The 26782-nt window shown below is 40.9% G+C and overlaps 1 protein-coding gene across 2 annotated transcripts in view; it reads left to right on the plus strand.

Moving 5' to 3' along the window:
• DOCK11 (dedicator of cytokinesis 11) overlaps positions 1 to 26782 on the plus strand; it is a 176760-nt gene that overhangs the window by 115452 nt on the left and 34526 nt on the right. For both annotated transcript variants that reach the window (XM_069065225.1, XM_069065226.1), the window contains 9 exons: positions 2808 to 2883; positions 3411 to 3505; positions 7105 to 7213; positions 7666 to 7732; positions 8661 to 8708; positions 10165 to 10307; positions 16588 to 16703; positions 19634 to 19771; positions 25989 to 26171. In XM_069065225.1, coding sequence (XP_068921326.1) covers positions 2808 to 2883; positions 3411 to 3505; positions 7105 to 7213; positions 7666 to 7732; positions 8661 to 8708; positions 10165 to 10307; positions 16588 to 16703; positions 19634 to 19771; positions 25989 to 26171 — 975 coding nt within the window. The remainder of the gene's footprint in view (positions 1 to 2807; positions 2884 to 3410; positions 3506 to 7104; positions 7214 to 7665; positions 7733 to 8660; positions 8709 to 10164; positions 10308 to 16587; positions 16704 to 19633; positions 19772 to 25988; positions 26172 to 26782) is intronic.

The raw sequence follows: 26782 nt of genomic DNA on the forward strand, positions 1-26782 counted from the left end.
CAAGCTACTTAGAAGGCTGACATTGGGCTAATTTTGGGAGGGGTGATTTATATGTCACCAAGGTAACCAAGAAAATTCAGCAAACATGAACAGCATGAAACAAAGCAATACAATGACAATCATCAATAGTAAATAATAGTAAGTCTCCTTACCCAATAACCCACTCCCACCGTCCATTCAATGATTTTATCTTGCCTCCCAACGCCCCATGTGGTCCTCTAGTCCTTGGCTTCCTTCTCAGGAGAGCTCTGAAAGGGGCTCTGTGTCTCTAGTTCCAAGTCACTCATAGAGATTCCTAGATAACTCTGTTAAAATCTGCTAGTAGGGGGACAGCTCAGGGGCACAGTGAACAGAACACCGGCCCTGGAGTCAGGAGGACCTGAGTTCAAATTTGGCCTCAGACACTTAACACAAAATACTAGCCATGTGGCCTTGGGCAAGTCACTTAACCCTAATTGTCCTACCTTCCCCCTCCAAAAAAAAACTGCTAGTAACAAGACTTAATACAATTTGGTACATCCTGCTAAATTTGGTTTTCCAAACCTGAAGCTTCAGAGATTTCCAGTTTTTATATACCATTTATTGTTTCTTTCTTTACCTAAACCCTGTACCTAATAGAAGATACTAAAAAGAAATTCACGAGGGTCTCACTTGTAAAATAAACCCTTCTGTTTTTTTTAAATCGTCAGACAGGTACTTTAAAATAAGGAAATAATTTCACTTCCTTTACCATTGCCAATGAGATTGTATATGTAAAATCCTTAATTCAGTTTTGAGAGCTTATAACTAAGATGTACTCAAAGTCTGAATTTTCCATTAGGAGGATTTGGATGCCAGTCATCTACATATGTATATGTTCTAATTCTTACAGAAAATGGTCTTGGCCTGTTGCTTTCTTAAAATTTGCTGTTCCATGTAATTAGAAAACTTATATATTACATCTGTCTGACTCCCCCCTTAGGAAGATGCCATCTCTGTGTTATAATTGGACTACAAATACAGATTAAAATTGTAAGATTTTTCACACTTGTATCCTATAATAGTAATTCAGTGATGTCCCAGTATTAATCTATTAATGAATAGATATAGTATTGTACTTATGAAACTTCCACAATTCAGTTTAAGGAAATTTTTTACAAAAGGAAAAAGGAGGGACATAGTTATAACTATGTCAAGACTGTTCCCTCAAGGACACATACTGACCTGACATGTACCACAAAAGGAATATCAAACTGATTTCAGGCATGAGTCATATATAATAGGGAATCATGTAGCAAAGCTCTATATTATTCAAAGGGTACCATAGCCAGACTCAAGGTTAACCAGGTGGGAAATTTCCTGGTCAAAAAGGAAGTAGCACCATGGGGAAACTGAGTCAACAGGATTCTATCTTAGGCCATGTCAAAGTAGTCCACTCAACTTTTCCCAGGGATAGACCTCTACCTGCAGCAGTTCTCAGACTGCAGCACATGCCATTTTCTCCTTGAATGACAGACTCTTGGCTTCAGGACAATTCAGACAACCATCCCTATAATCAAAACTCACAATGATATTAAATTATAGTCTCAAGAGTTTTTACCTCAAATAGCAAAATTCACTAATCACAATGCATGCTTAGGGCTTGAATATTATTAGCTTTCTCATGTTTCCCTGTTACATTTCACTAATCTTTCACTCATAAATTAAAAATAACTACATTCTAGAATTCTTTAAATTACACATACATCAAATACATGATGTTGACTCAAAACTCACTTAGCAACAACAGACCTCAAATTCAAAGACTATCTTAAAATCCCTGAATCCAAAGTTCACTGTTATCAAGCTGGCTCAAAAAAGTAATTTCATTATAGACTATTCAGATGCAATTTCATAATTTTACATAATGGTAGCCAATTCCAAAATCTTTCACTAGCTTCTCCTTTTTTTTTCTTTTGGCTAGGCTTCTTCTACTAATGTTCAGAACATGCTTCAGTTTATTAACCCAGAAGCAAAGTTCACATACACACATGCATGCAGACATACAAACACATACGTATGTATGTGTGTATGTGTGTATGTGAATTCCTTCACCTGGCTTCAGTTCTGTATAGCTAGCAGTCTGCTCCATTCAATCTGACTTCAGCTGTCAGCTGGTATGTGCATCTTTCCAGGAGCATTGGTATTAATTTAGACTTGTGTGATGAGTTACAGTGCTTCTGTTTAAGATCAAACCAGCATCTTTCTGTGGTACGGAATTCTTTTCAAATATTATTTTAAATTAACAACTTAATTACTTTCCACCAGAAGCAAACAAATATACAAAACAAGATTTATATGATCTCAGATGAAACACGTAGCAAAGTCGAATCAATCAACAAGCATTTTAAAGCGCCTGCTATATTCCTGTCACTATATTGAGCGCTAGGGATATGAAGACCAAAGTCCCATCTGTCCCTGCCCTCGAGGCGCTGGAACAGAGAAAGTGCTTTAATTCGAGATCCTCCTTCAAATGTAGCTGAAGTTCTGCCACCTTGGCTTGCTGTTTCTTTCTAACTGTCTTTCTAGTTGAATTCAGTGTGTATCTAGGTGTCATTGTACTGAGATCATTCTGCATCTCTTCATATAGGCCGTTATATGCTTCCTTACGTGCTACATATTTGTTGTCTTTAACAGTCCTTAATAATATTGCAATGAATGAATATATTGTAATTTATTTAGCCAGTCTCCAACTGTTGGACATTTAGGCTGTTTCTACTTTTTGGTGTGGACAAGTTCTTGATTTGGTGACATGTTTAAAATGTCTCAAGCCTCATATTCTGTTTCAGGCATCCAGGGATGAATTCGTGTGTGGCTTTACTTCACCTTCAAATAGAGGAAGTCTGGTGGCAGAGAAAGATGCAGGTAAGGAAGCACTTTTCAACAGTGGACATGCTCATTAGAGAAGCTTTATAACCATCTGACTGGTAATGAGAGCACCTCTTTTGTTACTTTGACATCTACATTAAAGATGGGTCTTGCAGTCTTGGTTGTAGTGGGAAAACATTGGAGGAAAGAGAGGCTACTCTTGGAATCAAGGAGCCTGGATTCGAGTTCTGAATCCTTCCCTCACTAGATGGGGGAAGGTCAGGTGAGCGCAAACTACAAAATGAGGAGGTCATATTCAATGATTTTTCAGGTTCCTTCTACCTCTGACATTCTGGGAGTTATTCCTTCCAAAGAATTTCTTGTATGTTTGAGTCTAATGAGATGCAGTCATAAACGGCATGTTTTCTGCTTTGCTTTCAGATGTTTTACAAAAATTTCCCATTTTATGTTGCCAGGATTTCTCTAAAAACATATTGTTTGTAAATTAGGCAAATGCTGATTTTTGAAATTTCTTGGCACTTTCATTCTCATTGCTAACATTTAGAAGTATGTTGTTTTTCTAGCCTATGGAGCCTCATTTTCCAATGGACATGGAATCAAAAGAGAAGATTCAAGAGGCTCCCTGAGCACAGATGACCAGAGCAGCATCGCTGACAATGTAATAACTAGGCCCCAGGAGGGATGGGCAGTGGCTTCTAAAGGTTTCTTTCCTTAAAGAAGCCATTTTGATTTTCCTTGCTAACTACCTAGTAGGTATCACTTGACAGCTGGTGGTACAGTAGTTAGAGCCCTGGGCCTAGAGTCAGGAAGACCTTACTTCAAATCTGGCCTCAGACACTTCCTATCTCTGTGACCCTGAGTAAGTTAAGTTCTGCCTGCCTCGGCTTACCTAACTGTAAAATGGGAATAATGATGGCACCTACCGCCCCCCCCCCCCAAGGTTGTTGTAAGGATCAAATGAGATATCTGTACAGTACTTAGCATGATGGCTGGTGAATGGTAGACAAGTAGTAAATGTTTATTTCCTCCTCCTCCCTCTGCCCCATTTTGAGGAAAAGCTTACAATGGAGAGGGCTATTTCTAAGAATGTAGTATTGTGAAAAGTTTCAGACTTGAAGACAGGACAGATTTGTGTAAGATCTTCATGCTCCTTCCCCATCTCTGTGATACCAGCTGTGTAATCGTGGACAGTTCATATAATTTTTCTGAGCCTCAGTTTCCTTACCTGTACAGAGATATAAAAATATCTCATACATACTTCACAGAGTTACTGGTTTTTTTTTTTAATTTTCATTTATATATTTATTTTTAGCTTTCAGCATTCTTTTTAAAAAGATTTTGAGTTCTAAATTTTTCCTCTCCCCCCATGGCAAGTGCAATCTGCTGTAGACTGTACATGTATAATCATATTAACCATATTTGCATGTTAGTCATGTTCTCACAGAATTATTGTGAGAATCAAATAAGATAATGTATGTAACATGCCTTGCATAGCTTTAAGCACTAAAGCAATGTCAGTTATTACTATCATCATCATATATATCATATATGCTCAGGTTGGAAGTGTGTGTACCACCTGGTCATCGGTGTAAGGGGGAGCCAGCAGAGGTGGCCTGGGATTTTGCACAGGCATTCTTTAACCCAGATTGTTCAATAAGCATTTGTTAAGTGTCTTGTGCCAAGTGCTGTGCTAAGTGCTGGCTAGAGAAAGACAAAATCCAAATAGCCTCTGCCCTTGAAGAGCTTATATACTGGGGGGAAGAGGGAAGCATGAAAATGGATATCATATAAAATGCACCATCATCCCTGGGACTCCCAGTGTGGAATCTCCCTCTATCACTGCAGATTAGCAATGCATCTGGAACTTGTAGTCATAGACAATATCCTAGGGAAGTAAAAGGTCAAATCACTTTCCTGTGGGGAAAAGCATGTGTCAGAGGCAGGAATGGAACCTAGGCCTTGCTGCCTTCTCTTCTCTATGCCTCTCACCCACCGTCATTACTATGTGTGAATATGTAGAACTCAGACTTTCAGCACTGTGCCCAGAACACAGTATGTGTGTGCTTAGTAAATCCCTGAGTGAGTGGTTTCTGCCCCGCATTTTTACTCATGTTTCTGAAAGAATTCTGAATTCTCCTTACTCGTTGATTCACTCTGATAAAAATATGAGGGTCCATTTTCCTGGTCTGATTCAACCTTTTCCTTTTCATTCTTGTCTAATATAGTAATGAAGTTAACTGGGATAAAAAAGAATCCAAGTTATCTTCCTTTTAATATTGTTCATCTGAACATCCCCAATAAGTGAGTCAGAATGTATCACGAAGTTCTCTTACCCAGAGCACAGAGGAAGAGCCCAGAAAGTCTTCCCTGAGTGGGCCCTTTCCAAGCTGTTACCCAGCTACCACCAAAACCAGGTTAACCTGGGAGAGTAAAGGAGAAAGAATTTACTTGTAGATCTTTCTCAGAAAGATTTTATAAAGATGAGAAGGTAGGCATATGCATCGGTAGTAATTGACATTCTCTCAGTCAACGTATTGGGATAGTGACATCATCCACGGCTTGTTCATTTCCCATTCTTTTGGTATTTTCTCCTCTCTGACTGCCTTGTTGTCCTTAACATGAATTACCCCAGGGTATACTTGATCTGGCCCAGATCCTTTCCCCAAGGTCTATATAACGGCTGTTTATGTTTCTTCACAGAGATTCTTTTTTCCACTTTGAAAACTTTATCTATAAAAATTAGTTTTAAGTAAGTAATTTTATTTTTTCCACTTATATGTAAAAATAGTTTTCAACATTCGTTTCTTTTTTTTGTTTCAACTTTCATTTCTTATAAGATTTTGAGTTCCAAATTTTTCTTCCTTCCCCCCCCCCACTCTCCCTCCCCAAGATGGCAAGCAATCTGATATAGGTTATACACATAGCACAGAGATTCTTAACCTTTTTTATATCATGGACCCTCTTGGGCAGTCTGGTGAGGCCTACTGACCTCTCATTATAGTAATTTTTAAATGCATAAAATAAAATACATGAGATTACAAAGGAAACCAATTATATTGAAATGTAGTTGGAGATTGAGGTGTTAGGGCCCTAACATGATGTTTCTTCCATTACTGATGACAGAAACCAATCATTTGCATTAAATGTGGCTCATTTTACATTTAGATGCTATCCTGTCAGTTTCATCGTACATGTTCTGTGGACGTTATGGCTTATTTGAGTGGCATGTAAAACTTTCTGTAGACTTATTTTCTCTATTAATGCTTTTTGCTGTTTTAAAATGTGATATGATCTTTGGTCCTATTCATTTGCATTCTAAAAGTGAGCTTGCCCTTGGCTGCCATTTGTCTCCACTGGGCAAGGACATCCAGTGGCCCAGTGGCTTTTTAAAACATGAATTCAGTGTTTGCAGGAAACAGTGCTCAGCAAGGTCAATATATCTGCTTCTGTGTATTTCCTGTCCATGGTTGGTTTGACTGGGTAAGGCTGGAGTTGTCTGTTTTTCCTAGTTTCATCTTCACATCTTGAGTCTTTCTAATTTGCTGCTGTTTTTGATCTTTGCTTCAAGTAGTCATGGTTCTGATTGCACACAGAAAGCTGGCTGTGATGGGATTTCCACACCAGTTGTTTCCTGAATGTCAAGTTATAACCGACTTCATTTCTGTGAGACTGTTTGATGCTTGCCATGCCTAGGGCAAATATTATCTCATTGGATCCTCACAACAACCCTGAGAAGTATATAGTTGAGGAATCCGAGGCAGATAGATAGAATGACTTGGCCAAGGTCACAGCTAGTAGGTGTCTGAGGATGGATCTGAATTCAGGTTTTCATTAGTCTCTACTGCATTACCACCTGGCTGTCTCTTAGTCTGCAGCCTTAGTATATCACCAGAACCCTCCTCAGACTCTCCACTATGTGGAACCTGCCAAAGTTTATGTTCCACCACTGGCATAGCCCTCTAGAACCTAGGGTTACTTCCAAATGATGATGAGGCATCAGGCTTGGCCCTTGTAGACATGTTATTTACCCATGATTTTGCAAAGTCTCATTTCTCAAGGAAATTTGCCATTGATTTTACTAGGAGTTTTCATCCATTTGCTTTCATATGAGAGTGAAATATCATGGTATATGTAGATTCCTCCTTTGTGTCAGTCTTTTATTTTCACACCAACAGGATTCATGAGAAAATAATTTGTGTTGTTCATATTAAAATTAACAACCAGCAAAGCAGCACCTTTGAGTTGTTTTTGTTACAGACAAGAAGTTCTACTCGAAGTAGTGTGTCCCAGTATAACAGGCTGGACCAGTATGAAATTAAAAGCCTCCTGATGTGCTATCTGTACATTATCAAAATGATTTCTGAAGGTAAGTTACAGCCTATGTAAGATCACAACTGATCACAATCAGTCAGTCAGTCAACAAGCATTTGTTGACCCTTACTTGCGACTATGTGATGATTGTACATGTTGGTGTTTATTATTTTTTAAAAAGCCCCAAACTACAATTTTAAAATGTTGAATTCAGCTTTGAGTATCTCAGTTTTCCTAATTTAATAGCCATTTTGCTAATGAATCCCTCAAATGGGGAAATTTGTGGGAACAATGGTTTTGCCCTAGGGGACAGGTTTCTATTGCACAGGATGAGGTCTAGTATGAAATTTCTCTAAATGACGTCACAGCTTGAAAACCCTTTGGGATTTCCCATAAGTGATAAGATATGGACAAATCAGTTTGTTCATAAGTAAAGAAATAAGACCTACTGCGTCAAGAAAGTTGAGGTCCAAGGTGTGACGTTTTTGCTGTTTCTTCCATTTTTAGATGCTCTCCTAACTTACTGGAACAAAGTGTCTCCTCAGGAACTCCTAAATATTCTAGTCCTTCTCGAGTAAGTTGTCATTGTTATGTATGTGTTACTTGAGTAACTTGTATCTGGCCTATTTCTGTACTAACAATTTTTTTCCTGCTATTGCCTATGTTGGAAGCCATGATTTCAAATGTGGTTTTTATGTTTAGAAACGTGGAGAATGGTGGTATGAAACAACTGGCATGTTGCAGAATATTTCAGTAATAAGCATTTCATCTTTATGATCCAGCTGGAGTCCTTTGTGATCTATCTAGAAAAACTGATGTAGCTTCAGGCCACTCAGGAGTTTGGAACAGCTGTGGGGTTAGCCAGGAACTCATTCCAGGAATCAAATATCTGTGCTGTTACATAAGACCTCAGTAATTCTGCAGAGCTCAGAAGCTCATTTGGGAGTATGCTCCTGGCCTTCTGGAGAAGTGCTCAGTTGTCCAGTACTGCTAAATCTGTATCTCTTTTGAAAGCAAATAGGTTTGCTGTGACCTCTAAGGTTTAATGTTTCCTGGATGATACATATATAGCATCTGTTGCTGAGAGGATTCCTGCCTTATGCACCTTTGACTAAAAAATATTTAGGAAGGATTGTCACAATGGAGAAGTTAGGGAGGAGCTTTACAAACCACCGTGATTAAGCAAGCTTAATGAGAATTCAGCACAGTGCAGAGCAGATGTAGAAGAGCACTGTATGGTGAGGGGGCTGCAGGACAAAAGGCTATGGCTTCTGCCTCTGAGGCTTTTAGTTATAGCAGGTCATTGTGGGTGTATGTGCACGTGTGCACGCATGCGAGCACGGGCATGGGGGTCACAAGGGATAGTAAACACAGAAGGTGTGTTCTCTTTTTTCATGTGCACGTGTTCACACAGCTAATGCCTGGAACCGTGGTTTGCTAAATCGCAGAGATGACGCTACACTTCTCTGAATGCTACTAACATGCTGTTGTTTTCTTTCTAGAGTGTGCTTGTTTCACTTCAGATACACAGGAAAAAGAAACATAGCAAGGTAGAGTATCTTCTGATTGCCTCTGCCATGTTTTCCATCCTTTTTATAAACTTCTTTCCTCCAGTAGAGGGCAGTCTTAATTTTAAAGTTTTGCCTTAGAAAACCAAAGTTACTCATTCATTGTGTAGGCGAAGACCACCCAGTGGGTCCATGTTAGCAGAATTCAGTATTAATAGCCGCTTGAACAAATCTTCATTTTTTCCCCAAAGGGTAGGATGATATTATAGCCTGGGAGATCTGTCATATTAGATTTGCTGCTATTATTCTCTAGAAGATGAATGAAGAGGGTCCGATCCAGGGAGAAAGTAGACATGTCTAAAGGGATAACAAGACCGAAAGTTATCCTGCTGTCTCCATTTTGTTAGTTTTATTCACCATGTGGGAGGAAGCTATGGGGGATCTGGTGCCTTTTCCTTTCATTCTGGCTAGCCAAGCCCCAGTGACTTCAATGGCTGTTGTATAAATTTTTATAAAACCTATTTGTTTTAACGAGGTATATCTGAAAGTAGAATTGTTTTGTGTGTATTTAAAATTATTCAATACTGACTGGAGTATTAAAATAAAGATTTGAATATATTGATCATTTTTGTTGTTTTGGCTGTCTAGTTGTTAACAGGTTTTAGTCTTTGTCTGGAGAATGTACTGCTGTGGTAAAGCATGGCACTAATAACCACCCTCTCAGGTTAACTCTGGTAGGAGAATTTTCTGGATGTTAGTTGTTAGGTTATTGGGAGGAAAACTTTTAAAAAACTGAAGCAAATTAATTATTAAGGACTATCAAGGACTAAAGGGAGAGGTTGGTTTAGGTGGTACTTGTGCATATAGCTCTCTGATATCCTGTTATTAATGAATCAGTCAAGCCAGAAGTGATTTCCATTTTCTTGGGGAATGACTCATACATATTCTTATAGATTTGATTCAGTTCTCAATATATTTGAGAAATGAGGCCTTTATCAGACCTGCTGTAAAAAATTTCCCCCCAATCTTCTGCTTTCCTTCTAATCTTGGCTGCATTGGTTTTGTTTGTATAAAACCTTTTAAACTTAATGTAATAAAAATTATCCATTATTTCCCATAATGCTCTTTCTTTTGTTTGGTCACTAAACTCCTTTCTTATCCATAGGTCTGACAAGTAAATTTTTCTATGCTCCCCTAACTTGCTTCTATCACCTTTTATGTCTAAAGCATGTACCCATTTTGACCTTATCCTTGTATGTGATACGAGATGTTGGTCTAACTGCTTTCCACTTTTCCCAGAAATTTTCTCACATAGTGAGTTCTTGTCCCCGAAGCTTGGATCTTTGGGTTTATCAAACACTAGATTACATGTAGCACAGCACTATGCTGCAGCAGGAATGTCCTAGCTACTACTGGATAGAATCCTTAGATGAGTCACCTAACATTATAGAGTATTGTTAGTTCATTTCGACTATCTTATATCTGGTCTTTATTTCAGGGTACACGATGCCTGGTTGTCTAAACACTTTGGAGTAGACAGAAAGTCCCAGACCATGCCAGCCCTTCGTAACCGGGCAGGGGTGATGCAGGCCCGGCTTCAGCATCTGAGTAGCCTGGAAAGCTCATTCACACTTAATCACAGTAAGTGTAGGAAGTACATGGAATGATTCATTAGAATCAACTCTCATTTAAAGAACCCTGACTTTTAAATGGTCTAGAAGGAATATAGTGAATGATGAGTTCCAAGTGTCTACATGTCTATGGAAATCCTTGCTCATTTTTTTTATTTTCATCAGTATCCCAGAGGAGGAAACATTCTCTACCAGTGCACATCAGCAAAGGCTGCCTGGGGCACTGAATAATCAAGTGACTTGCCCAGGGGCATTTAGCTAGGACAGTCATAAATAGAACTTGAACTCGGTTTTCCTGATTCTCAGGGCTCTCTAGCCAATACTCCATGCTTGTTCTCATAGGTGACTATATAGACCCATATGTGTATTTTTCACATTCAACAATAGTGAACCTCCGTAGTGGACCTTTCTTATCTAAATATTATGAATTAGGTTCCTTTTTTTCCCCTTGATGAGTTTTGTGACATGGTTATTTTTCATTGCCCAGATTTCATTCCTATTAAAATCAAATATAGGTAATAGTATGACTTAATATAATACTGAATGACAACATCTAAGCTTCGAAGGGACCTCAGAAACTCCAACCTATATCTGCACAAGAATCCCCTTTGCAACATACCCAGCAAGTGATCATTTGCCTGAATCCCTCCAGCGAGGGGGAGCTCATTCCTTCTAGGGCCAGGCAACAGTACGGTCTGTTGAGATACTTGAAGAGGGGTGTTGGGTCCCCCTCCCTATTCTTGTCAGCCTAAACATTCTCAGTTCCTTCAGTCAATCCTCACATGGCATGATATCAAAGCCTTTTGCCAGCTGATTGCCTTCTGAATGTTCTTGGCTTTATCAGGCTTTCCAGGAAGGCAGGACCCCGAATTGGATTCACAATTGTAAATGTGGCCTGACTTCTCTAGACTCCCCTTAATGCAGTCTAAGGCTGAACTGCTGTAGCACGTGACTGACTCATACTGAGCTGAAAGGCCACTAAAATCCTCAGTCATTTTGGAACTCCAAGTATACGATTTTACATTTATCTTTATTCAGTTTCGCCCCATTTTATGTCAGCCAGTGTTCCATCTTGCTAAGGTCTCTTGAGACACCTATCCTCTTATCCAAGTTATTAGTGATCTGCGCCATGTCAGAGAGCCAAAGGCAGAAGCAGTCCCTACCCTCAAAGAGCTCCCAGTTTAATGGGGCAGATGACACGTAAAGAACACATGTGTGTGTATATAAATAGCCACACAAACATAATGCATAGAATGTATATTTTATACACACACAGTGTAAACTATATACAAGCATAATAAATACAGGATAGCTTGGGGGCAGTTTGTGTCACCTGCAGATCTGCTAAGCATGCCATTAAGGCCTTTATTCAGAACACTGACAAAAATGTTAACCAGTACAGGCAAAAGTCCAGATGTTTGGGAAGGTCCCCTCAAGATCTCTTTCCAAGTGGACACAGAGCCATTCTTTGGCTCCGGGCATTCACCCATATTTAAATCCACGTAACTACATTATGGCTAATTCACATCTTTCTAGTTTGTTCCCAAGAATAACACGAGCAGCATCAAATGCTTTGCTTAAATCTCGATAATAATCATTCCATAGCACTGTGAGGCCGTGTTGCATAACAGAGAGAATGCTGGACTTGGAGTCAGGCCGATCTGGATTCAGATCCTTCCCTGCCCAGATGCTTAGAGCTTAGCCTGTGTGACACTGAGCAAGTCAGTTGACATCAGTTTCTTCATCTGTAAAATGGACATAATAATAGCACCTACCTCACAGAGTTGTAATAAGGATCCACTGAACTTATGTACATGGCACACTCTGTACACCTTAAAAGTCTTTATACACGGGGCGGCTAGGTGGCACAGTGAATAGAGTACCGGCCCTGGAGTCAGGAGGACCTGAGTTCAGGTCCAGCCTCAGACACTTAACACAGGAACTAGTCATGTGACTTTGGGCAAGTCACTTAACCCCAACTGCCCTCCAAAAAGCAAAAAAAAAAGTCTTTATATATGCTGACTATTATTATCATTCCCCTGATCTGCTAGTGATGGAAATGAGGTTACTCTTTTTAAGGTCATGCTGGATCTTTGTGATCACCACTTTCTTTGCTAGATGTTTACTCAATGAGCCAAGTAAACAAGTGTTTATTGAGTACCTAGTATGTTCTAAGAGCTGAGGGTAGAAGAAAGGCAAAAACCAGTCCCTGCTCTTAAGAAGCTCATGGTCTAACGGGGAAGACAACATGCAAATAACTATGAACAAACTAGCTATAAGGGATAAATTAGATATTTATAGGATAAATTGAAGGTAATCAACAGAGGAAAGGGACTAGCATTAAGGGAGAGGGTGGGATTTTAGCTGAGACTTTAGGTAAGCCACAAGATAGAAATGAGAATGCCCAGAGTCATGAGATGGAGTGTCTTGTGGGAGAAACAGCAAGGAGTCCAGGGTTAGTGAATCACACAGTATGTGAAGAGTAAGGTGTAAGAAGACTGGAAAAGTAGGGATTGAGTATGAAGGGCTTTAAATGACAGATAGAATTTTATATTTTATCCTGCAGGTAATAGGGAGCCATTGAAATTTATTTTACATTAACAAGTGGGGAAGGGTGGGGTTGGTGGGAGGTCAGAAGTGCCCTTTAGGAAGATATGACCCTGAGAGCTGAGTGGGGAGAGACTTTGGGCAAGAGGACCACGCAGAAGCCAAGTGCAATAGTTCAAGCATGAGGTGATGAGCCTGCACCAGGGGGTGGCAGTGTCAGGGGAGAAAAGCTAATGTATATCTTACAAAAGTAGAATCAACAAGACTTGGAAACTGATTGGATACAAGGAGGAAAAGGAAAGGAATAAGCATTTACATAGCACCTACTATGTGCTGAGAACTTTTACGGATATTCTCTCACTTGATCTTCACAACAAGCCTAGGAGGTGAGTGCTAGTATTATCCCCATGACTTATCCAGGTCACACAACTAGGAAGTGTCTGGAGTCATGTCTGAATTCAGATCTTCCCGACTCCACATCCTACACTCTATCCATTGCAGCGCCACCTAGCAGTGATGAGGATGACACTTAGGTTGTGGACCTGGGTGACGATGTGGGACGATGGTGGGGCCCTTGATAGTAATAGAAAGTTAGAGGGGAGTGTTTGGGGAGAAAGATAACAAGCTCAGTTTTAGACGTGTTGAGCTGAAGATGTGTATGGCACATCTGGTTCCAGATGCCCAGTAGGTAGATGGTCAGGAAAGAGGTTGAGGTTGGATGAATAGATTTGAGAGTCATTTGTACAGAAATGATAGTTGAATGGATGGGAGCTGATGAGATCACCAAAGAAAACCATATAGGAGAAGAAAAGAGGGCCAAACATTGGCTTTTTGGGGATATCATTAGTAGGTAAGACCCAGGTAAAGATATGGCCAAAAAAAGACTGAGAAGGAACTGTCAGAGTGGTAGAAGAATGGTCTGAGAAAAATTAAAGAGAAGAAAATATCAAGGAAAGACAATGACCAGCAGTGTCAAAGTCTGCAGAGAAGTTAAGAAGGATAAGGATTTTGAGGGAAAGGGCATTAGATTTGGCAATCAAGAGATCACTGGTAACTTTGGAGATGGCAGTTTCAGATGAGTGATGAGGCTGGAAGCCAGAATGCAGAGAATTAAGAAAGTGAGAGGAAAGTTTAGTCGTGAAAGCAGGTGAGATATAGAATGAACAGATCAAGTGAGGAATTTTTGAGAATTGGGGAATTGGGTATGTTTGTAGGCATCAGAGAAGAAACCAGTAGACGAGGGGAAACTGGAGATTAGGGAGGGAGCAGGGCATGATAGAAGGAGAATGGGATGGCCTGTGCCCATGGCGGCGGGGCGGGGCCAGGCCACCTCTCCAGGTGACACAAAATTGAAAGAAGAGACAGAAGAAAACATCTGAGGGATGTGAAGTGAAGAGAACTCACAGTGAATAACCCTACTTTTTTCAGTGGAATATGAGCTATGGGAAGTTTGAAGAGTGATGAAAAGGTTTACAAAAGTCCCTGTGGTGAGTGGGGTTGTGAATTGATCAGGAAGATGTTAAAGGATTGCCTTGCCACAATTGAGGGCCTGTTTGAGATTGTGCAACATAAATTTGTAGTGGACCCTGTTAGCAGTTTTGTGACTTTCTTCAGCTTTGTTCAACAGTACACAAATAGAAGCCAAGGCAGTGGGTGATGGGAATAATCCAAGGCTGAGGCTTGGCAGGGTATAACTGGTAATAGAATAAGAGAGCATGGAACTGCAGTGTAAGAAGATTGTGCAGAGTTCGACTGGTGTACCAAGGGATCATTATGGGGAAGGAAGAGAGTATAGTCAGTACAAGGGTGATAGCCTGGGAGAGAACTGAGGGGTGGAGGGATTAGACATCACAGTAAGGATGAAGAACAGAGTCAAGGGTCATAAAGCAGTGGGGGAGATGGAATGGTAAAAGATTATGACCAGATGAAGGAATTTCAAGGTTCTTGCACATGGAACACTTATGGGTGATGGCAAGATCAAAGGTCTGACCATCTCTATATGCAGCTGAGGTAGAGTGGAGGAGGAGGTGGTCATGGGATATGAGTATTTGTGACCATCTTATTATTAATGTCAAGTAAGGCATAAAACAGAGATACATACTTGCCAAATGTATTTGTCATGGAGGATGTTCAATCTGAAAGCAAAATTAAAGGGGAATTTCTAATGGATGTTAAAAAACCTCCAGATGCTTTCATTCGCAATCCAAGAATTCTATATCATTTTCCTAAATGAAATCCATAGATTAAAAAAAATCTGGCCTAACTATCCATGCAGGAAAAAACCAAATGGCTGGAAAATACCTATTGTTAAGGTAGCACTAGGCAGCTAAATGGATGACATATAGAGCTCGGCTATCTATCAATAAAAATGTCTTGACCAGAGAACAAAGGTGGACTCGGACCTAGATCCTGAATTGAACAAGAAAAGGAGAGCAACCTAGTATATGTTTGGAAAAATTTTCAGTGCTTTTAATAGCAACCATATAACTGAAACAAAGGCCTATCCCTCTAATGTGAATATTTTCTTGGTGATGTTTCTATGGTTCCAAGGCATGGAATACCACAATCACCAAAGGATTAAGGTTGCCCAAAGGGCAGTGGAGAGGTACACATGTTGGGCGTGAGTAGGCTGTACCCTATTAGCAATGAAGACATGGAATGAAAAATAACATAAAGAATATGATTAAGGAAGTCTGGTCCTCTAGTGGGCAGGTCAGCAGACACTGAGGAAGTTCATGGCATGTGCTAGGCACTGTGTGAAGGGCTTTACAGATATTTTTTCACTTGAACTATGTAAAAACAAGCTGTAAACAAGAGAAACTGAAGAGAATCAAGAGAGAAGGTGCTAGCATTAAGGGGGTCAGGGAAAGGCTTCCTGGAAGAGGTGAGGTTTTAGCTAGGACTTGAAGGAAGCCAGGAATTCCAAGAGACAGAGATGAGGACGAAAAGAACTCCAGGCCCAGCAAACAGCCAGTGAAAACACCCCGGGTTGTGAGATAAGAACAGCAAAGAGGCCAGTGTCACTGGATCGCAGAGAGTGTATGGGGGCGGGGTGAGGCAGGGAATGAAAAGTATTAAGAAAACTGGACAGGAAGAAGGAAGAGCCAGGTTGTAAAGGATTTGGAATGCCAGAGTATTTTGTATTTGATCCTGGAGGAGTTTATTGAATTGGGGGGGGCGGAGAGGGTGACATGATCAGTACTATACTTTACAATGATCACTTTGGCAGCCAAGTGGATGATGGACTAGAGTTAGGGGAGACTTGAGGTGGATTAATGATGAGACAATTTTTAGCAGAGCTGTTGATACAAAGTTGTAATGAAAATGGAGCCCAAATGGATAACTGGCTTTAACTGCTTGATATAGGAACAGCCATGATAATATTATTCCACCTAACATTTCTATAATGCTTAGAAGTTTGCAAAGCATGTTCCATGTTATCTTATTTGAACCACTCAACGATCACATGAGAGCCATGTGATAGGATTATCCCTGTTTTGCAGATGACCAATCAGGCTCAGAAATATTCAGTGACTTGTCACGTGGCTACACAGCTAATAATTGTAAGCTGCAGAGGCCGCCATTCTCTCCCCATTGCCATGCTGCCTCAAATGCAGCCTAGTCTTTGAATCATAAGGAGTAAAGGGCATTCCAGATAGCAGGTATTAAGATGAGCCGGTGTTCTTGTATTAGACAGTTTATTCTGAATGATCACATGAACTTGATTTCTTTCTGGATTCTAGGTTCTGGGACATCTGAAGCAGACATTTTCCACCAGGCACTCCTTGAAGGCAACACCGCCACCGAGGTTTCTCTTACAGTGTTGGATACCATCTCCTTTTTCACACAGTGCTTCAAGGTGAGATCCGGTAGTCAGAGTACTCCTAGTCATTGCAGATGAAAACTGAGATAGGAGCCAATCAGAATCATCGAATGTAGGACCTAGAAGGGCTCTTCAGAGAAAATTTAGTCTAAACCATCACTTTGGACTGAGGTCAAAACTGAGGCCCAGAGTGGGGCAGTGGCAAAGCCAGAGGAAGCATGAAATAGTGGAATGACCACTGGATTGGGAGCCAGGAAATCTGCCACAAACTGGCTATGTGACCTTGGCCAAGTCCTTTCCCTTGGGAATCAGTTTTCTCCTAGAGGGCTAGACTAGATGATCTCCTCTATAATCCCTTCCAGCTTTACTATTCTGTGAGTTTATGATTCTATTCCAGTATTTTAGGATGCCATCTTAAAAATACATTGTATACTTTTTCTTAAAAGGACAAAATTAAATAGAAGGCTTTTATAGCATAATTTATTCCTTAGTCATTTTGCTTAAGCAGCTCCAAAGGGATGTGGAGTCACGCCAGGTGCTTCTTTCTCCAAGCTATAGTTGTTTCTGAGATATTTGTCTCAGTCCTTGTTGCCAAAACTCTAGTGAACACTGAAACAATGATCTCATAGGGTTGTTGCCCTGGGCTTAGGTTTTTTTTATTTATTTTTTTATTTCTGATTTCATCAGCTTGGGGAATTCCCAGTGTAGAAACTCCCTCCACAGTTGCAAATCATCAATTCCTGTATAACTCAGATAGTCTTAGAAGGTTGCTTGCAGGCACTGAAATGGCAAGTGACTTGCCCATGGTCACACAGTCACTCTTGGCCTCTCCAGGATGGCTATCTACACCCTGCGAAAGATAGAAATTGAAAGGATGTTGCCTTTGCCTGATTAATCCAGATAAAATCCTTTCCTCCCACCCTTCACTTTGTCCTCACAAAACCTGATATGTAGGTTTCAAGGAGTACAATAAAGGAAAGCTGGATGAGGGACCCACTTGAGCCAGCCTGCTGTCCCACTTTTTTACTTTTTTGCTCTTTGATTAAATTTATTTACTTTTAGTTTACAACATTCAGTTTTACAGTCTCTTGAGTTCCAAATTTTCTCCTCCTCCCTCTCCTCCCCCACCCATGGCAGCATGCTATCCGATATAGGTTTTACAAATATGTTCACATCAAATATTAGTCAAGTTGTAAAGAAGGATTATAACCAATGGAATGAACAATGAGAAAGAAGGAAGAGAGAGAGCGAGTAGTTTGCTTTAATCTGCATTCAGACTTCGTAAATCTTTCTCTGGATGTGGATAACCCTTTCCGTCATGAGTCTTCTGGATTTGTCTTATAGTGTTGCATTGCTGAGATGAGCTCAGTCTATCAAAGTCAGTCATCACATATACAGTGTGTCTGTAACTGTACACATTTCTCCTGGTTCTGCTCCCCTCGCTCAGCATCAGTTTACATAAGTCTCTCCAGGTAAATATGAAGTCCGTCTGCTCCTTGTTTCTTATAGCACAATAGTATTTCATTACATTCATATACCACAACTTGTTTAGCCATTCCCCAGTTGACGGGCATCCCTTTGATTTTCAATTCTTTGCCACCACAAAAAGAGGTGATGTAAATATTTTTGTACATACAGGTCCTTTTCCCACTTGTATGATCTCTTTGGGATATAGGCCTCGAAGTGGTATTGCTGGATCAAATGGTATGCATATTTTTATAGCCCTTTGGGCATAGTTCCAGATTTCTCTCCAGAATGGCTGGATCAGTTCACAACTCCACCAACAATGCATCAGTGTTCCAATTTTCCCACATCCTCTCCAGCATTTGTCATTTTCCTGTTTTGTCATCTTAGCCAGTCTGACTGGTGAGATGTGGTACCTCAGAGTTGTTTTTCATTTCTCTAATCAATAGTGATTTAGAGCATTTCTTCATGTGCTTATAGATAGCTTTAATTTCTTCCTCTGAAAACTGCCTGTTCGTATCTTTTGACCATTCATCAATTGAGGAATGTGCAGTCCCACTTTTGACACATGAAATCTGTTGTGATCCCAATAAAAGACATTGTGCGAAGGCATGAGAAAGGCACTTGTCCTTGTACTCTTCATTGGCTGCGCCAGGCAGGAAAGGGAGGATGGAATACCACTTGGGGAGGCCCAGCTGTTGAGGGTAGCCTTGGATCTGTCACAGCTCCGGAGTCCAGTGGAGTGTTGGTTTTTGCTTTGTTTTCTTGTCCTATTTCAGTCCTTATTCTCTTTGGGGCAAGGAAGTGAAGTCTAAGTGGAGTTGACTAGGATTTCTTGTTAAGATACTCAAACCTACAAACTGCCTTTGAATCTGAATATCTACTCCCCATCACCCCCACCCCCGCCTTCCCTTCTTCCCTATGCTTCTTGCCAATGTCATTTAAACATGCCGGATTAGTCATCTCTTTCTACTGACAAATATCTAATGTTACTAGTAGACAGACTGCCTCACAGCGATCCATATTTGAAAGTAAAAGCACATTCAAGGTGGGTGTTTGACAAAAAATGCGTACTTGTTCCATGACTCCCACATTATTCATTTTCCCACAGAGAGCCCCGATTTCTCTCTGGTGCACACCTTTGTTCTTTGGCAGGCTGTGTGGTTAAGTAAACAGAGATTAGTAGTGCTTCTTTTCTCACATTATTAGCTCCTTATTGGTTTTATGGCACTGGAAAAAGAATTCAGATTCTTAGGTTTTTCCTTCTGATTTATAAAAAGAGGTAAGAACACCTTCCAGATAACATCTATGGTATATTTGGAGAGACCAAAGAAGGATATCGTCAAAAGATTCTTTAAATGTACCTTGGACTTTCTAATTTTTTCTAACATGGTTTTCATAAGTAGGTGTTTTAATGGAGTCACTTCTCCATTGCTTATCAAAAAAACCCCACAAAGCTGCGTATTGTTTCAAAAACATAGTTGTTTTCTCGTTTCTTGTAGAATCAACTCTTAAACAATGATGGCCACAACCCATTAATGAAAAAAGTCTTTGATATTCATCTTGCCTTTTTGAAAAATGGACAATCAGAAGCATCCCTTAAGCATGTGTTTGCCTCCCTGAGGGCTTTTATTAGCAAGGTAAGTAAGGCAGAAGACTTTATAGCTGCCTAGTTGCCTTAAGAGGGGGTGGTTGGCAGTCACTGACCCCAAAGGATGCTACTGTTCATTTTGCTGGCTCCCAAGAACTCAGGTAAAGAAGCCATGGGACAGTATCCTTGTAAAAGTTAATAAAGGCCAACAACACAGACAGCCTTCAAATAAGAAGGTCTGTAATCCAAAATAGAGGCTGAGCTGGTGGTTTTTCACTTACCCTTTCATATCCTATTTTCCTGTAACGTCCTTAGAGACCTATCATTTTCAAACAGTTACTTGTGGCAGTTTTGCGTTTCTCCTGCTTTTTAAAAATTTACTGTAAGGGGCGGCTAGGTTGTACAGTGAATAGAGCACTGGCCCAGGAGTCAAGAGGACCTGAGTTCAAATTTGGCCACAGACACTTAACACTTACTAGCTGTGTGACCTTGAGCAAGTCACTTGACCCCAATTGCCTTCCAAAAAGCAAATAAAATTAAAATTTACTGTAAAACTGAAGCAGAAGAATGATAATCTCTTCATCATTTGTCTACTAGACACTAAGCTCCATGGGGGCAGGAACTGTCTCTTAAACAGCCCTAGGACAGAACACTGCACTCAAGAAATGTTTGTTGAATTATTTCTGAAGGCCCCAAATTCTCAGGTCACTTACCTTATGAAGAGCCTTGTGAATGCTGTGTTCAGTGTATTGTGTTCAATTCTTGGCAATGTAGTTTAAAGAAGGACTTTGATAAATTGGAAAATGTCCATAGGAGAGCAGCCAGGATGATGAATGGTCCTGAGTGCATGCCAAGTGAGGATCAGCTGAAGGAGAAGAGAGAAGACTTGGAGGATGTAAAGGGCCGTCACGTGCAAGAGGCACCCAAGGAGCAATTTAAACTGGATGCCAGGGGGAAGTTCCTGATAACTAGCATTGCCCAAAGTAGAACAGGCTGCCTTGAGAGGTGGTAGAAGGTCTGCAAGTAGAACCATTTGTGAGGATTCCTTTCACTTATGGATGAGGTCAGATGGCCAATGAGGTCCTTTCCTGTTCTCAAACTTTGTGACTGAGGCAAAAGCCATTGAGTCTAGCAGCTGTTTATGGCTAAAGAAAGACTTAAGATGAAAGGAAGACACGTGAAGTAAAACTTACTTCAGCCTCCTCTTGTCATCTGTGTAATTTCAGCAAGAAGTGATCTATCTTCCATAGTTGGGGAGCCATTATTCTTTGAATAGCATGTGATTGAAATTGAAAGAGGTCCAGGAAATAGATGCAGCTCCGTGGCTGTGTATTTTCATCACCAGTGACAGTGAAGCCACTATATCTGTATTTACTTTAGGTGGTATGGTATATAAGGAAGTGAAAATGTCCCCCATGGAATTCATATGGAGGAAATTTGGGCTAGAGGTGACTAATGAAAAGATGGCTTTGGAGAGAGAGGTCCTGGGCTAAAAAGCTCAGCTACCATTTGCTACCTTGTGTGACGTTAAGCAATTAACTGAACCTCTCTGAGCTGAAAAATGAGGGAACTGAACTAGATGGCCTCCAAGGCTCCTTCCACCTTCAGGATTTAACTCTCTGGGTTCTCCTCCTACCTCTCTGACCTGTCCTCAGTCTCCTTTTCTGGATCATTAGATTGTGCCCTGCCAACTGTCACCCACGGCTCTGTACTTGGCTCTCTCCTTCTGTACTATTGTGCTTGGTGAATCTCATAGTGAATAATCTCCATGGATTCAATGATCATTTCTCTGGAAATGATTCTTAGACCTACTTCTCCAGCCTTAACCTGCAGTCTCACATTCCCAGCTGCCTACTGCACATGTTGCTAAATGTCCTATAGACATCGGAAGTTCAGCATGTCCAACACTGAGCTCGTTATCTTTCCTCCCCAACTTTCTCCTCTTAATGCCCTTAGTACTGTCCAAGGTCACACTGACCTCCCATCCACCCAGGCTCTTTCCTCTCTTTCACTCCCCATATTTAATCTGTTGCCCTTCTCTTCTCTGACATTGCCACCATCCTTTCAATCGCTTCATGCCTAAACAATTCTTGTCAGTCTCCATGCCTCAAGTTTCTCTCCATTACAATATACCTTCCACCAAACTGTCAAAGTGATCTTCATGGAGTTTAAGTATGATCGTGTTACTCCCTTACTCAAATATCACCCGTAAACTATGTTTTTTTTCCAGTAATCATGTACAACTGTGAGAGTTGGATTATGAGGAAAATTCAGCACCACAGAATCTACTCTCTCAAACTGGTGCTGGAGGAGACTTTTAAGAGTTCCTTGGACATCAAGGAGATCAAAACAATCAGTGCTTAAAGAAACTGACTATATATTGCAAAGTCAAATATTGAAGTTGAACCTTAAATATTTGACCACATAATGAGAAGACTGGACTCTTTCTAAAAGACTCTGATGCTGGGAAAGATTGAAGGCAAAGGCAGAGGATGACATGGATAGTGTCCTGTAAGCAATGAACATGAACTTGGGATAGACTTTTGGAAGATAGTGAAGAAAAAAAAATAGTTAACCAGTGGTATTTCTGCTTTGTTGTATGGCTCTCCAGATTTACCTTGGTTTTCTTTCCAAGGAGCAAATGTCATTTAATTTCATGGCTGCAGTAATCATTTGAAGTGATCTTTGAGCTGAAGAACATAAAATCTGGCACTGTGTTCAAATCACCACACACTTGTGCTTATTTCACATGCCAGCAAGGTTATGCTTAGAATTCTGCAAACTAGGCTTCAGCAATATGTGAACGGAGAATTACCAAAAGAGGCAGAGGAACTAGAGACCAAAATGCCAACATTCACTGGATTATGGAGAAAGCAAGAGTTGCAGAAAAAAAATCTGCTTCTCTTTGTATAGACCTTTTCCACCTTTGGCTACAAAAAACAATCAGTCTGATTTTGATATTGACCATCTGGTAATATCCATGTGTCAAGTTGCCTTTTGGGTTGTTGAAAAAAAAATATTTGCTATGTGCAGCCACTTACCTTAACAAACCTCTATTAGTGTTTCGCCTGCTTCAGTTTGTACTCCAAGGCTACCTGTTAAATGATCTTTTGATCACTTATGTCAATATTTCACTCCTCTATGATGAATGGGACATTCTGGGGGTGTTATTTCTAGGTGCTGTAGGACTTCATAGAATTGGGCAACTTTGGCCTCTAGAATCAGATGTTTATCAGAGCATAGGCCTTTATTACTGTCAGGTTAAAGTGTTTGCCTTGGATTCGAACAGATAGCATTCTATCATTCTTGAGATTTTATCCCAGGACTGTTTTTTCTCAACCTTTTATTGACTATGAGGGCTACAGTAGGAAATATAATAATCACCTGCATTGAATTCACCTGTTCCTGTTCATTTACGATCACTGCCACCCAAGATGTTGATGTTGAATCCTTCCATCTCCTTTTTGACCATGTGCAGCTTACCTGGAGTCCTAGACCTTCCATTGAACGTTTTAGAGTAGCCCTTGAATATCCTTACCCCAGCTCCCACTAGCACAGAGAAGTCAGCTTGCTAAGCTAGCCTGTCTTTCCTAAGTCTTTTCTTTTTAAGACTAAACAGTTCCAGTCCCTTCCACTGAGCCTCACATGGCATGGTCTCTAGTCCTCACCATCTTGGTCATGCCCTCTTGGACATGTCACTGTACGTCCTAATGTAGTGGGGGCTGGTGAGTGTGCAGTGTGCTCAGTCCACGCCATCCTTTTGTGAAAGAGGACCCAGAGCCATGTGCTGATCAGCTGCTGAGCTGGAACTGGTGCTGCCTGCCCAAAGCAAGCTGCTTTCTTGCTCTTTCTTTTCTATTTCCTTAATTACTATTCAGAAAAGGAGATGGCTGGATGTGTGCATATTTAAACTTTATGTATAGTACATACCAAAAACCTCTGCCTGCCATCTTGAGAACTGACCCAGCCTGCTCTGTAGCACTATATTGTCCAAATACACCTTCCAGTGCTCCAGGATCCATGGTAGAAGGTGCCCTCCTCCAAATAGACAGGGACAGCTTTTATGCAATAATGATCCAGGATGGGAGTTTTCTGTGAGGCAGCTGGGTAGCACAGTAGATAGAGTACTGGGCACCTGGACTCAAGAAGATTTGAGTTCAAATCTATCCTCAGGTGTTTACAAGCTACATGACCTCGGGCAAGTCACTTAACTTCTATTTGCCTCAGTTTCCTCATTTGTAAAATGGGGATAATAATGACACCCTCATTCCAGGACTCTTATGAGGATTAAATGAGACAATATTTGTAAAGGCTTTAGCACAGTGCCTTGCACACAGTAGGAGCTATATGAATGCTACTATTATTATTGTTATTAATATATGCATGCTATGTAGTTCAGGAAGATCTTATACATATAAGTGTTCATGTCTATATAAATTTTATATATATATGTGTAATATATAAATCAACAACCACTTACTAGATGTTTAATGTGTGCCAGGGACTGTACTAGGTGATGGGGGTACAAATGAATGAAACAATTCGTACTTGTGTGGAATTTACATTCTAACAGGAGAGACAACCAAGACATATAAATATAGAGAGAGTAAATACCAAATGGTTCAATCCAAGTTGGTTCGAGAGGATCGGAAAAGGCTTCATGCTGAAGGTGATACCTGAGAGAGACGTTTGGAGGGAGAACATGCCAGGCAAGGGGGCCTAGAGATGAGAGCTGGAATGTTGAGCGTGAGGAACACAGAAAAGGCCAGTTCTACTGGATCACAGAGTACATGCAGGTGGCTCACAGAGTGCCTACTATAGTGAGCCTAGAAAGATAGTTTGGGGCAAGGTTGTGAAGGGCTTTAAATAGGCAAGTTCATATTTGATTCTAGTGGTAATAGGAAAGGCACTGGAGTTTATTGAGTAGGAAAGTGACATGCACAGAACTATGATTAAGGAAAATCACTTTGGCGGCAGTTTGGAGGACAGACTGAAGTAGGGAGAGACTTGAGGCAGGAAGACTGATTTTGGTGGGAAGCTGTTGCAATAATCTAGGTGAGAGGTGATGTGGCCTGTACTAATGTGGTCCTTGTGTGAACCAGAGAAGAGTCAGGTGCAGGAGATGTCTTAGGAGTAGAAATGGCCAGATTTCGCAAAGGGAGAGGGAGGACTCAAAGTTACCCACCTGGGAGACTGGAATAATGGTGGTATCTTAAACAGAAATAAAGGAGGGCCAGGTTAGGGGAAAAGATAATGAGTTCAGTTTTGGAAATGTTAAATTTAAGGTATCTCTGAGACATCTGGTTTGAAATGTCCAATTGCCAACTGGTGATGTGGGAGTGAAATTCAGAGGGAAGGCTGAGGTTGATTATTTAGACTAGGGAATCATCAGCAGAGAAATAATCATTGATCCCATGAGCTAACTGGGCTCCAAGAGAGTGAGAGAAAAGAGTAGGGGGCTCAGCACAAGACCTTGGGGGATAAGACAATGGCCCTTATGACACATGTTCTGGATGACGAACCAGCAAAAGACACTTGAACAGGAACAATTAGAAAAGGAGGAGGATGTATCTAATATAAATGTGTGTGTAGGGGTGGCTAGGTGGCACAGTGAATAGAGTACCGGCTCTGGAGCCAGAAGGACCTGAGTTCAAATCCAGCTTCAGACACTTAATACTTACTAGCTGTGTGACCTTAGGCAAGTCGCTTAACCCCAACTGCCCTGCCTTCCCCGGTCCAAAAAGCAAAAAAAAAAAAATATATATATATGTGTGTGTGTGTGTGTGTGTGTGTGTGTGTGTGTGTGTGTGTGTGTGTGTGTGTGTGTGTGTGTGTGCATATGTGTATATACTTGCTTCACATATTCCCAGTTTTATTGAAAGATGTAGTTGGGCTGGTGAATACAAATTTATCCTAGCCAGGACTTTCATAATAATTAGATCATAATGTGTAAGAAACAGTGGAAACCATGAAAATTTGGAGGTTCATGCTGGAGTCCCACCTGCTGCAGAAAGCCTTCCAGACTCTCTGATGCTCATGGCATTGAGGGTTCCATGGCAGACAATTTCCACTTGGCTTGGATTAATCTCTGCTTTGTGTCATTCCTCCCTAGCTAGACTGGGAGCTCCTGAGGCCAGCTTCTACTCTCACTATTTGTTTCCTATTTGCATAGCACAGGTATGAACAGATGGTATAAGCCAATCTGTCCTTCCTGCTGGATTGTGGCTTTGCCAACAACCTTTTCTCTCCACCCTCTTCTTTTCCAGTTTCCATCAGCCTTTTTCAAAGGTCGTGTCAACATGTGTGCAGCATTTTGCTATGAGGTTCTCAAGTGCTGTACCTCCAAGATCAGTTCCACGAGGAACGAGGCCTCTGCACTGTTATACCTGCTGATGCGAAGCAACTTTGAGTTCACGAAGCGGAGGACCTTCTTGAGAACACATTTACAGGTCAGTGAGAAAGGAAGAGTACTGGCCTTGCGGCCTTCCTTCCCTTCTCTTCCTTCCTACTGATGGTCTGCACTTCATGAACTTGTTAGGTTTCCCAGCTTGGACATGACTGAGTTATCACTGACTCTTCATTCCCTGCGTATGGGCCACAGCAGCACTGAGCTGCCCTGGCCCCAGGCCACTTGAACTCAACAACCCAACTCAAAGCCTGGGAAATTATGGTCCTCAAAGTTTCAGCCAGCTTCTATGGGAAGCCTCCAGCAGGGAGCATGTTGGATAATAAATGAGGATAGTGTGGAGGTCACTCTTAGCAGCTTCCACACTCCCCAGCTGAGTGTGGTAGGGTTGGAAGGAATCCTTGTCCACTACTGTATTTCTATACTTCATGTTTTTTGTCAAAACGGGCCCTCTAGCTCTATTACTTTGCTTGGTCCAGCCTTACACATAGGCCACACATCTCCTATGTTTGTGATTCCCCAAACATCTGATCCACTGGCCTAGCACCTCATCTGAAATACTCCCTTTGAAGAGACATCCTCTGAAGTTCAAGCTTTGAGTTTTCAGGGGATCCCCTGTGAAATGATAAGAACTGAACCATCATTAACATAGGA

Source organism: Petaurus breviceps, unplaced genomic scaffold (genome assembly GCF_028583685.1).
Source record: "Petaurus breviceps papuanus isolate PSGF00001 unplaced genomic scaffold, PetGlider_PUasm1.0 90681, whole genome shotgun sequence".
NCBI lineage: Eukaryota > Metazoa > Chordata > Mammalia > Diprotodontia > Petauridae > Petaurus > Petaurus breviceps.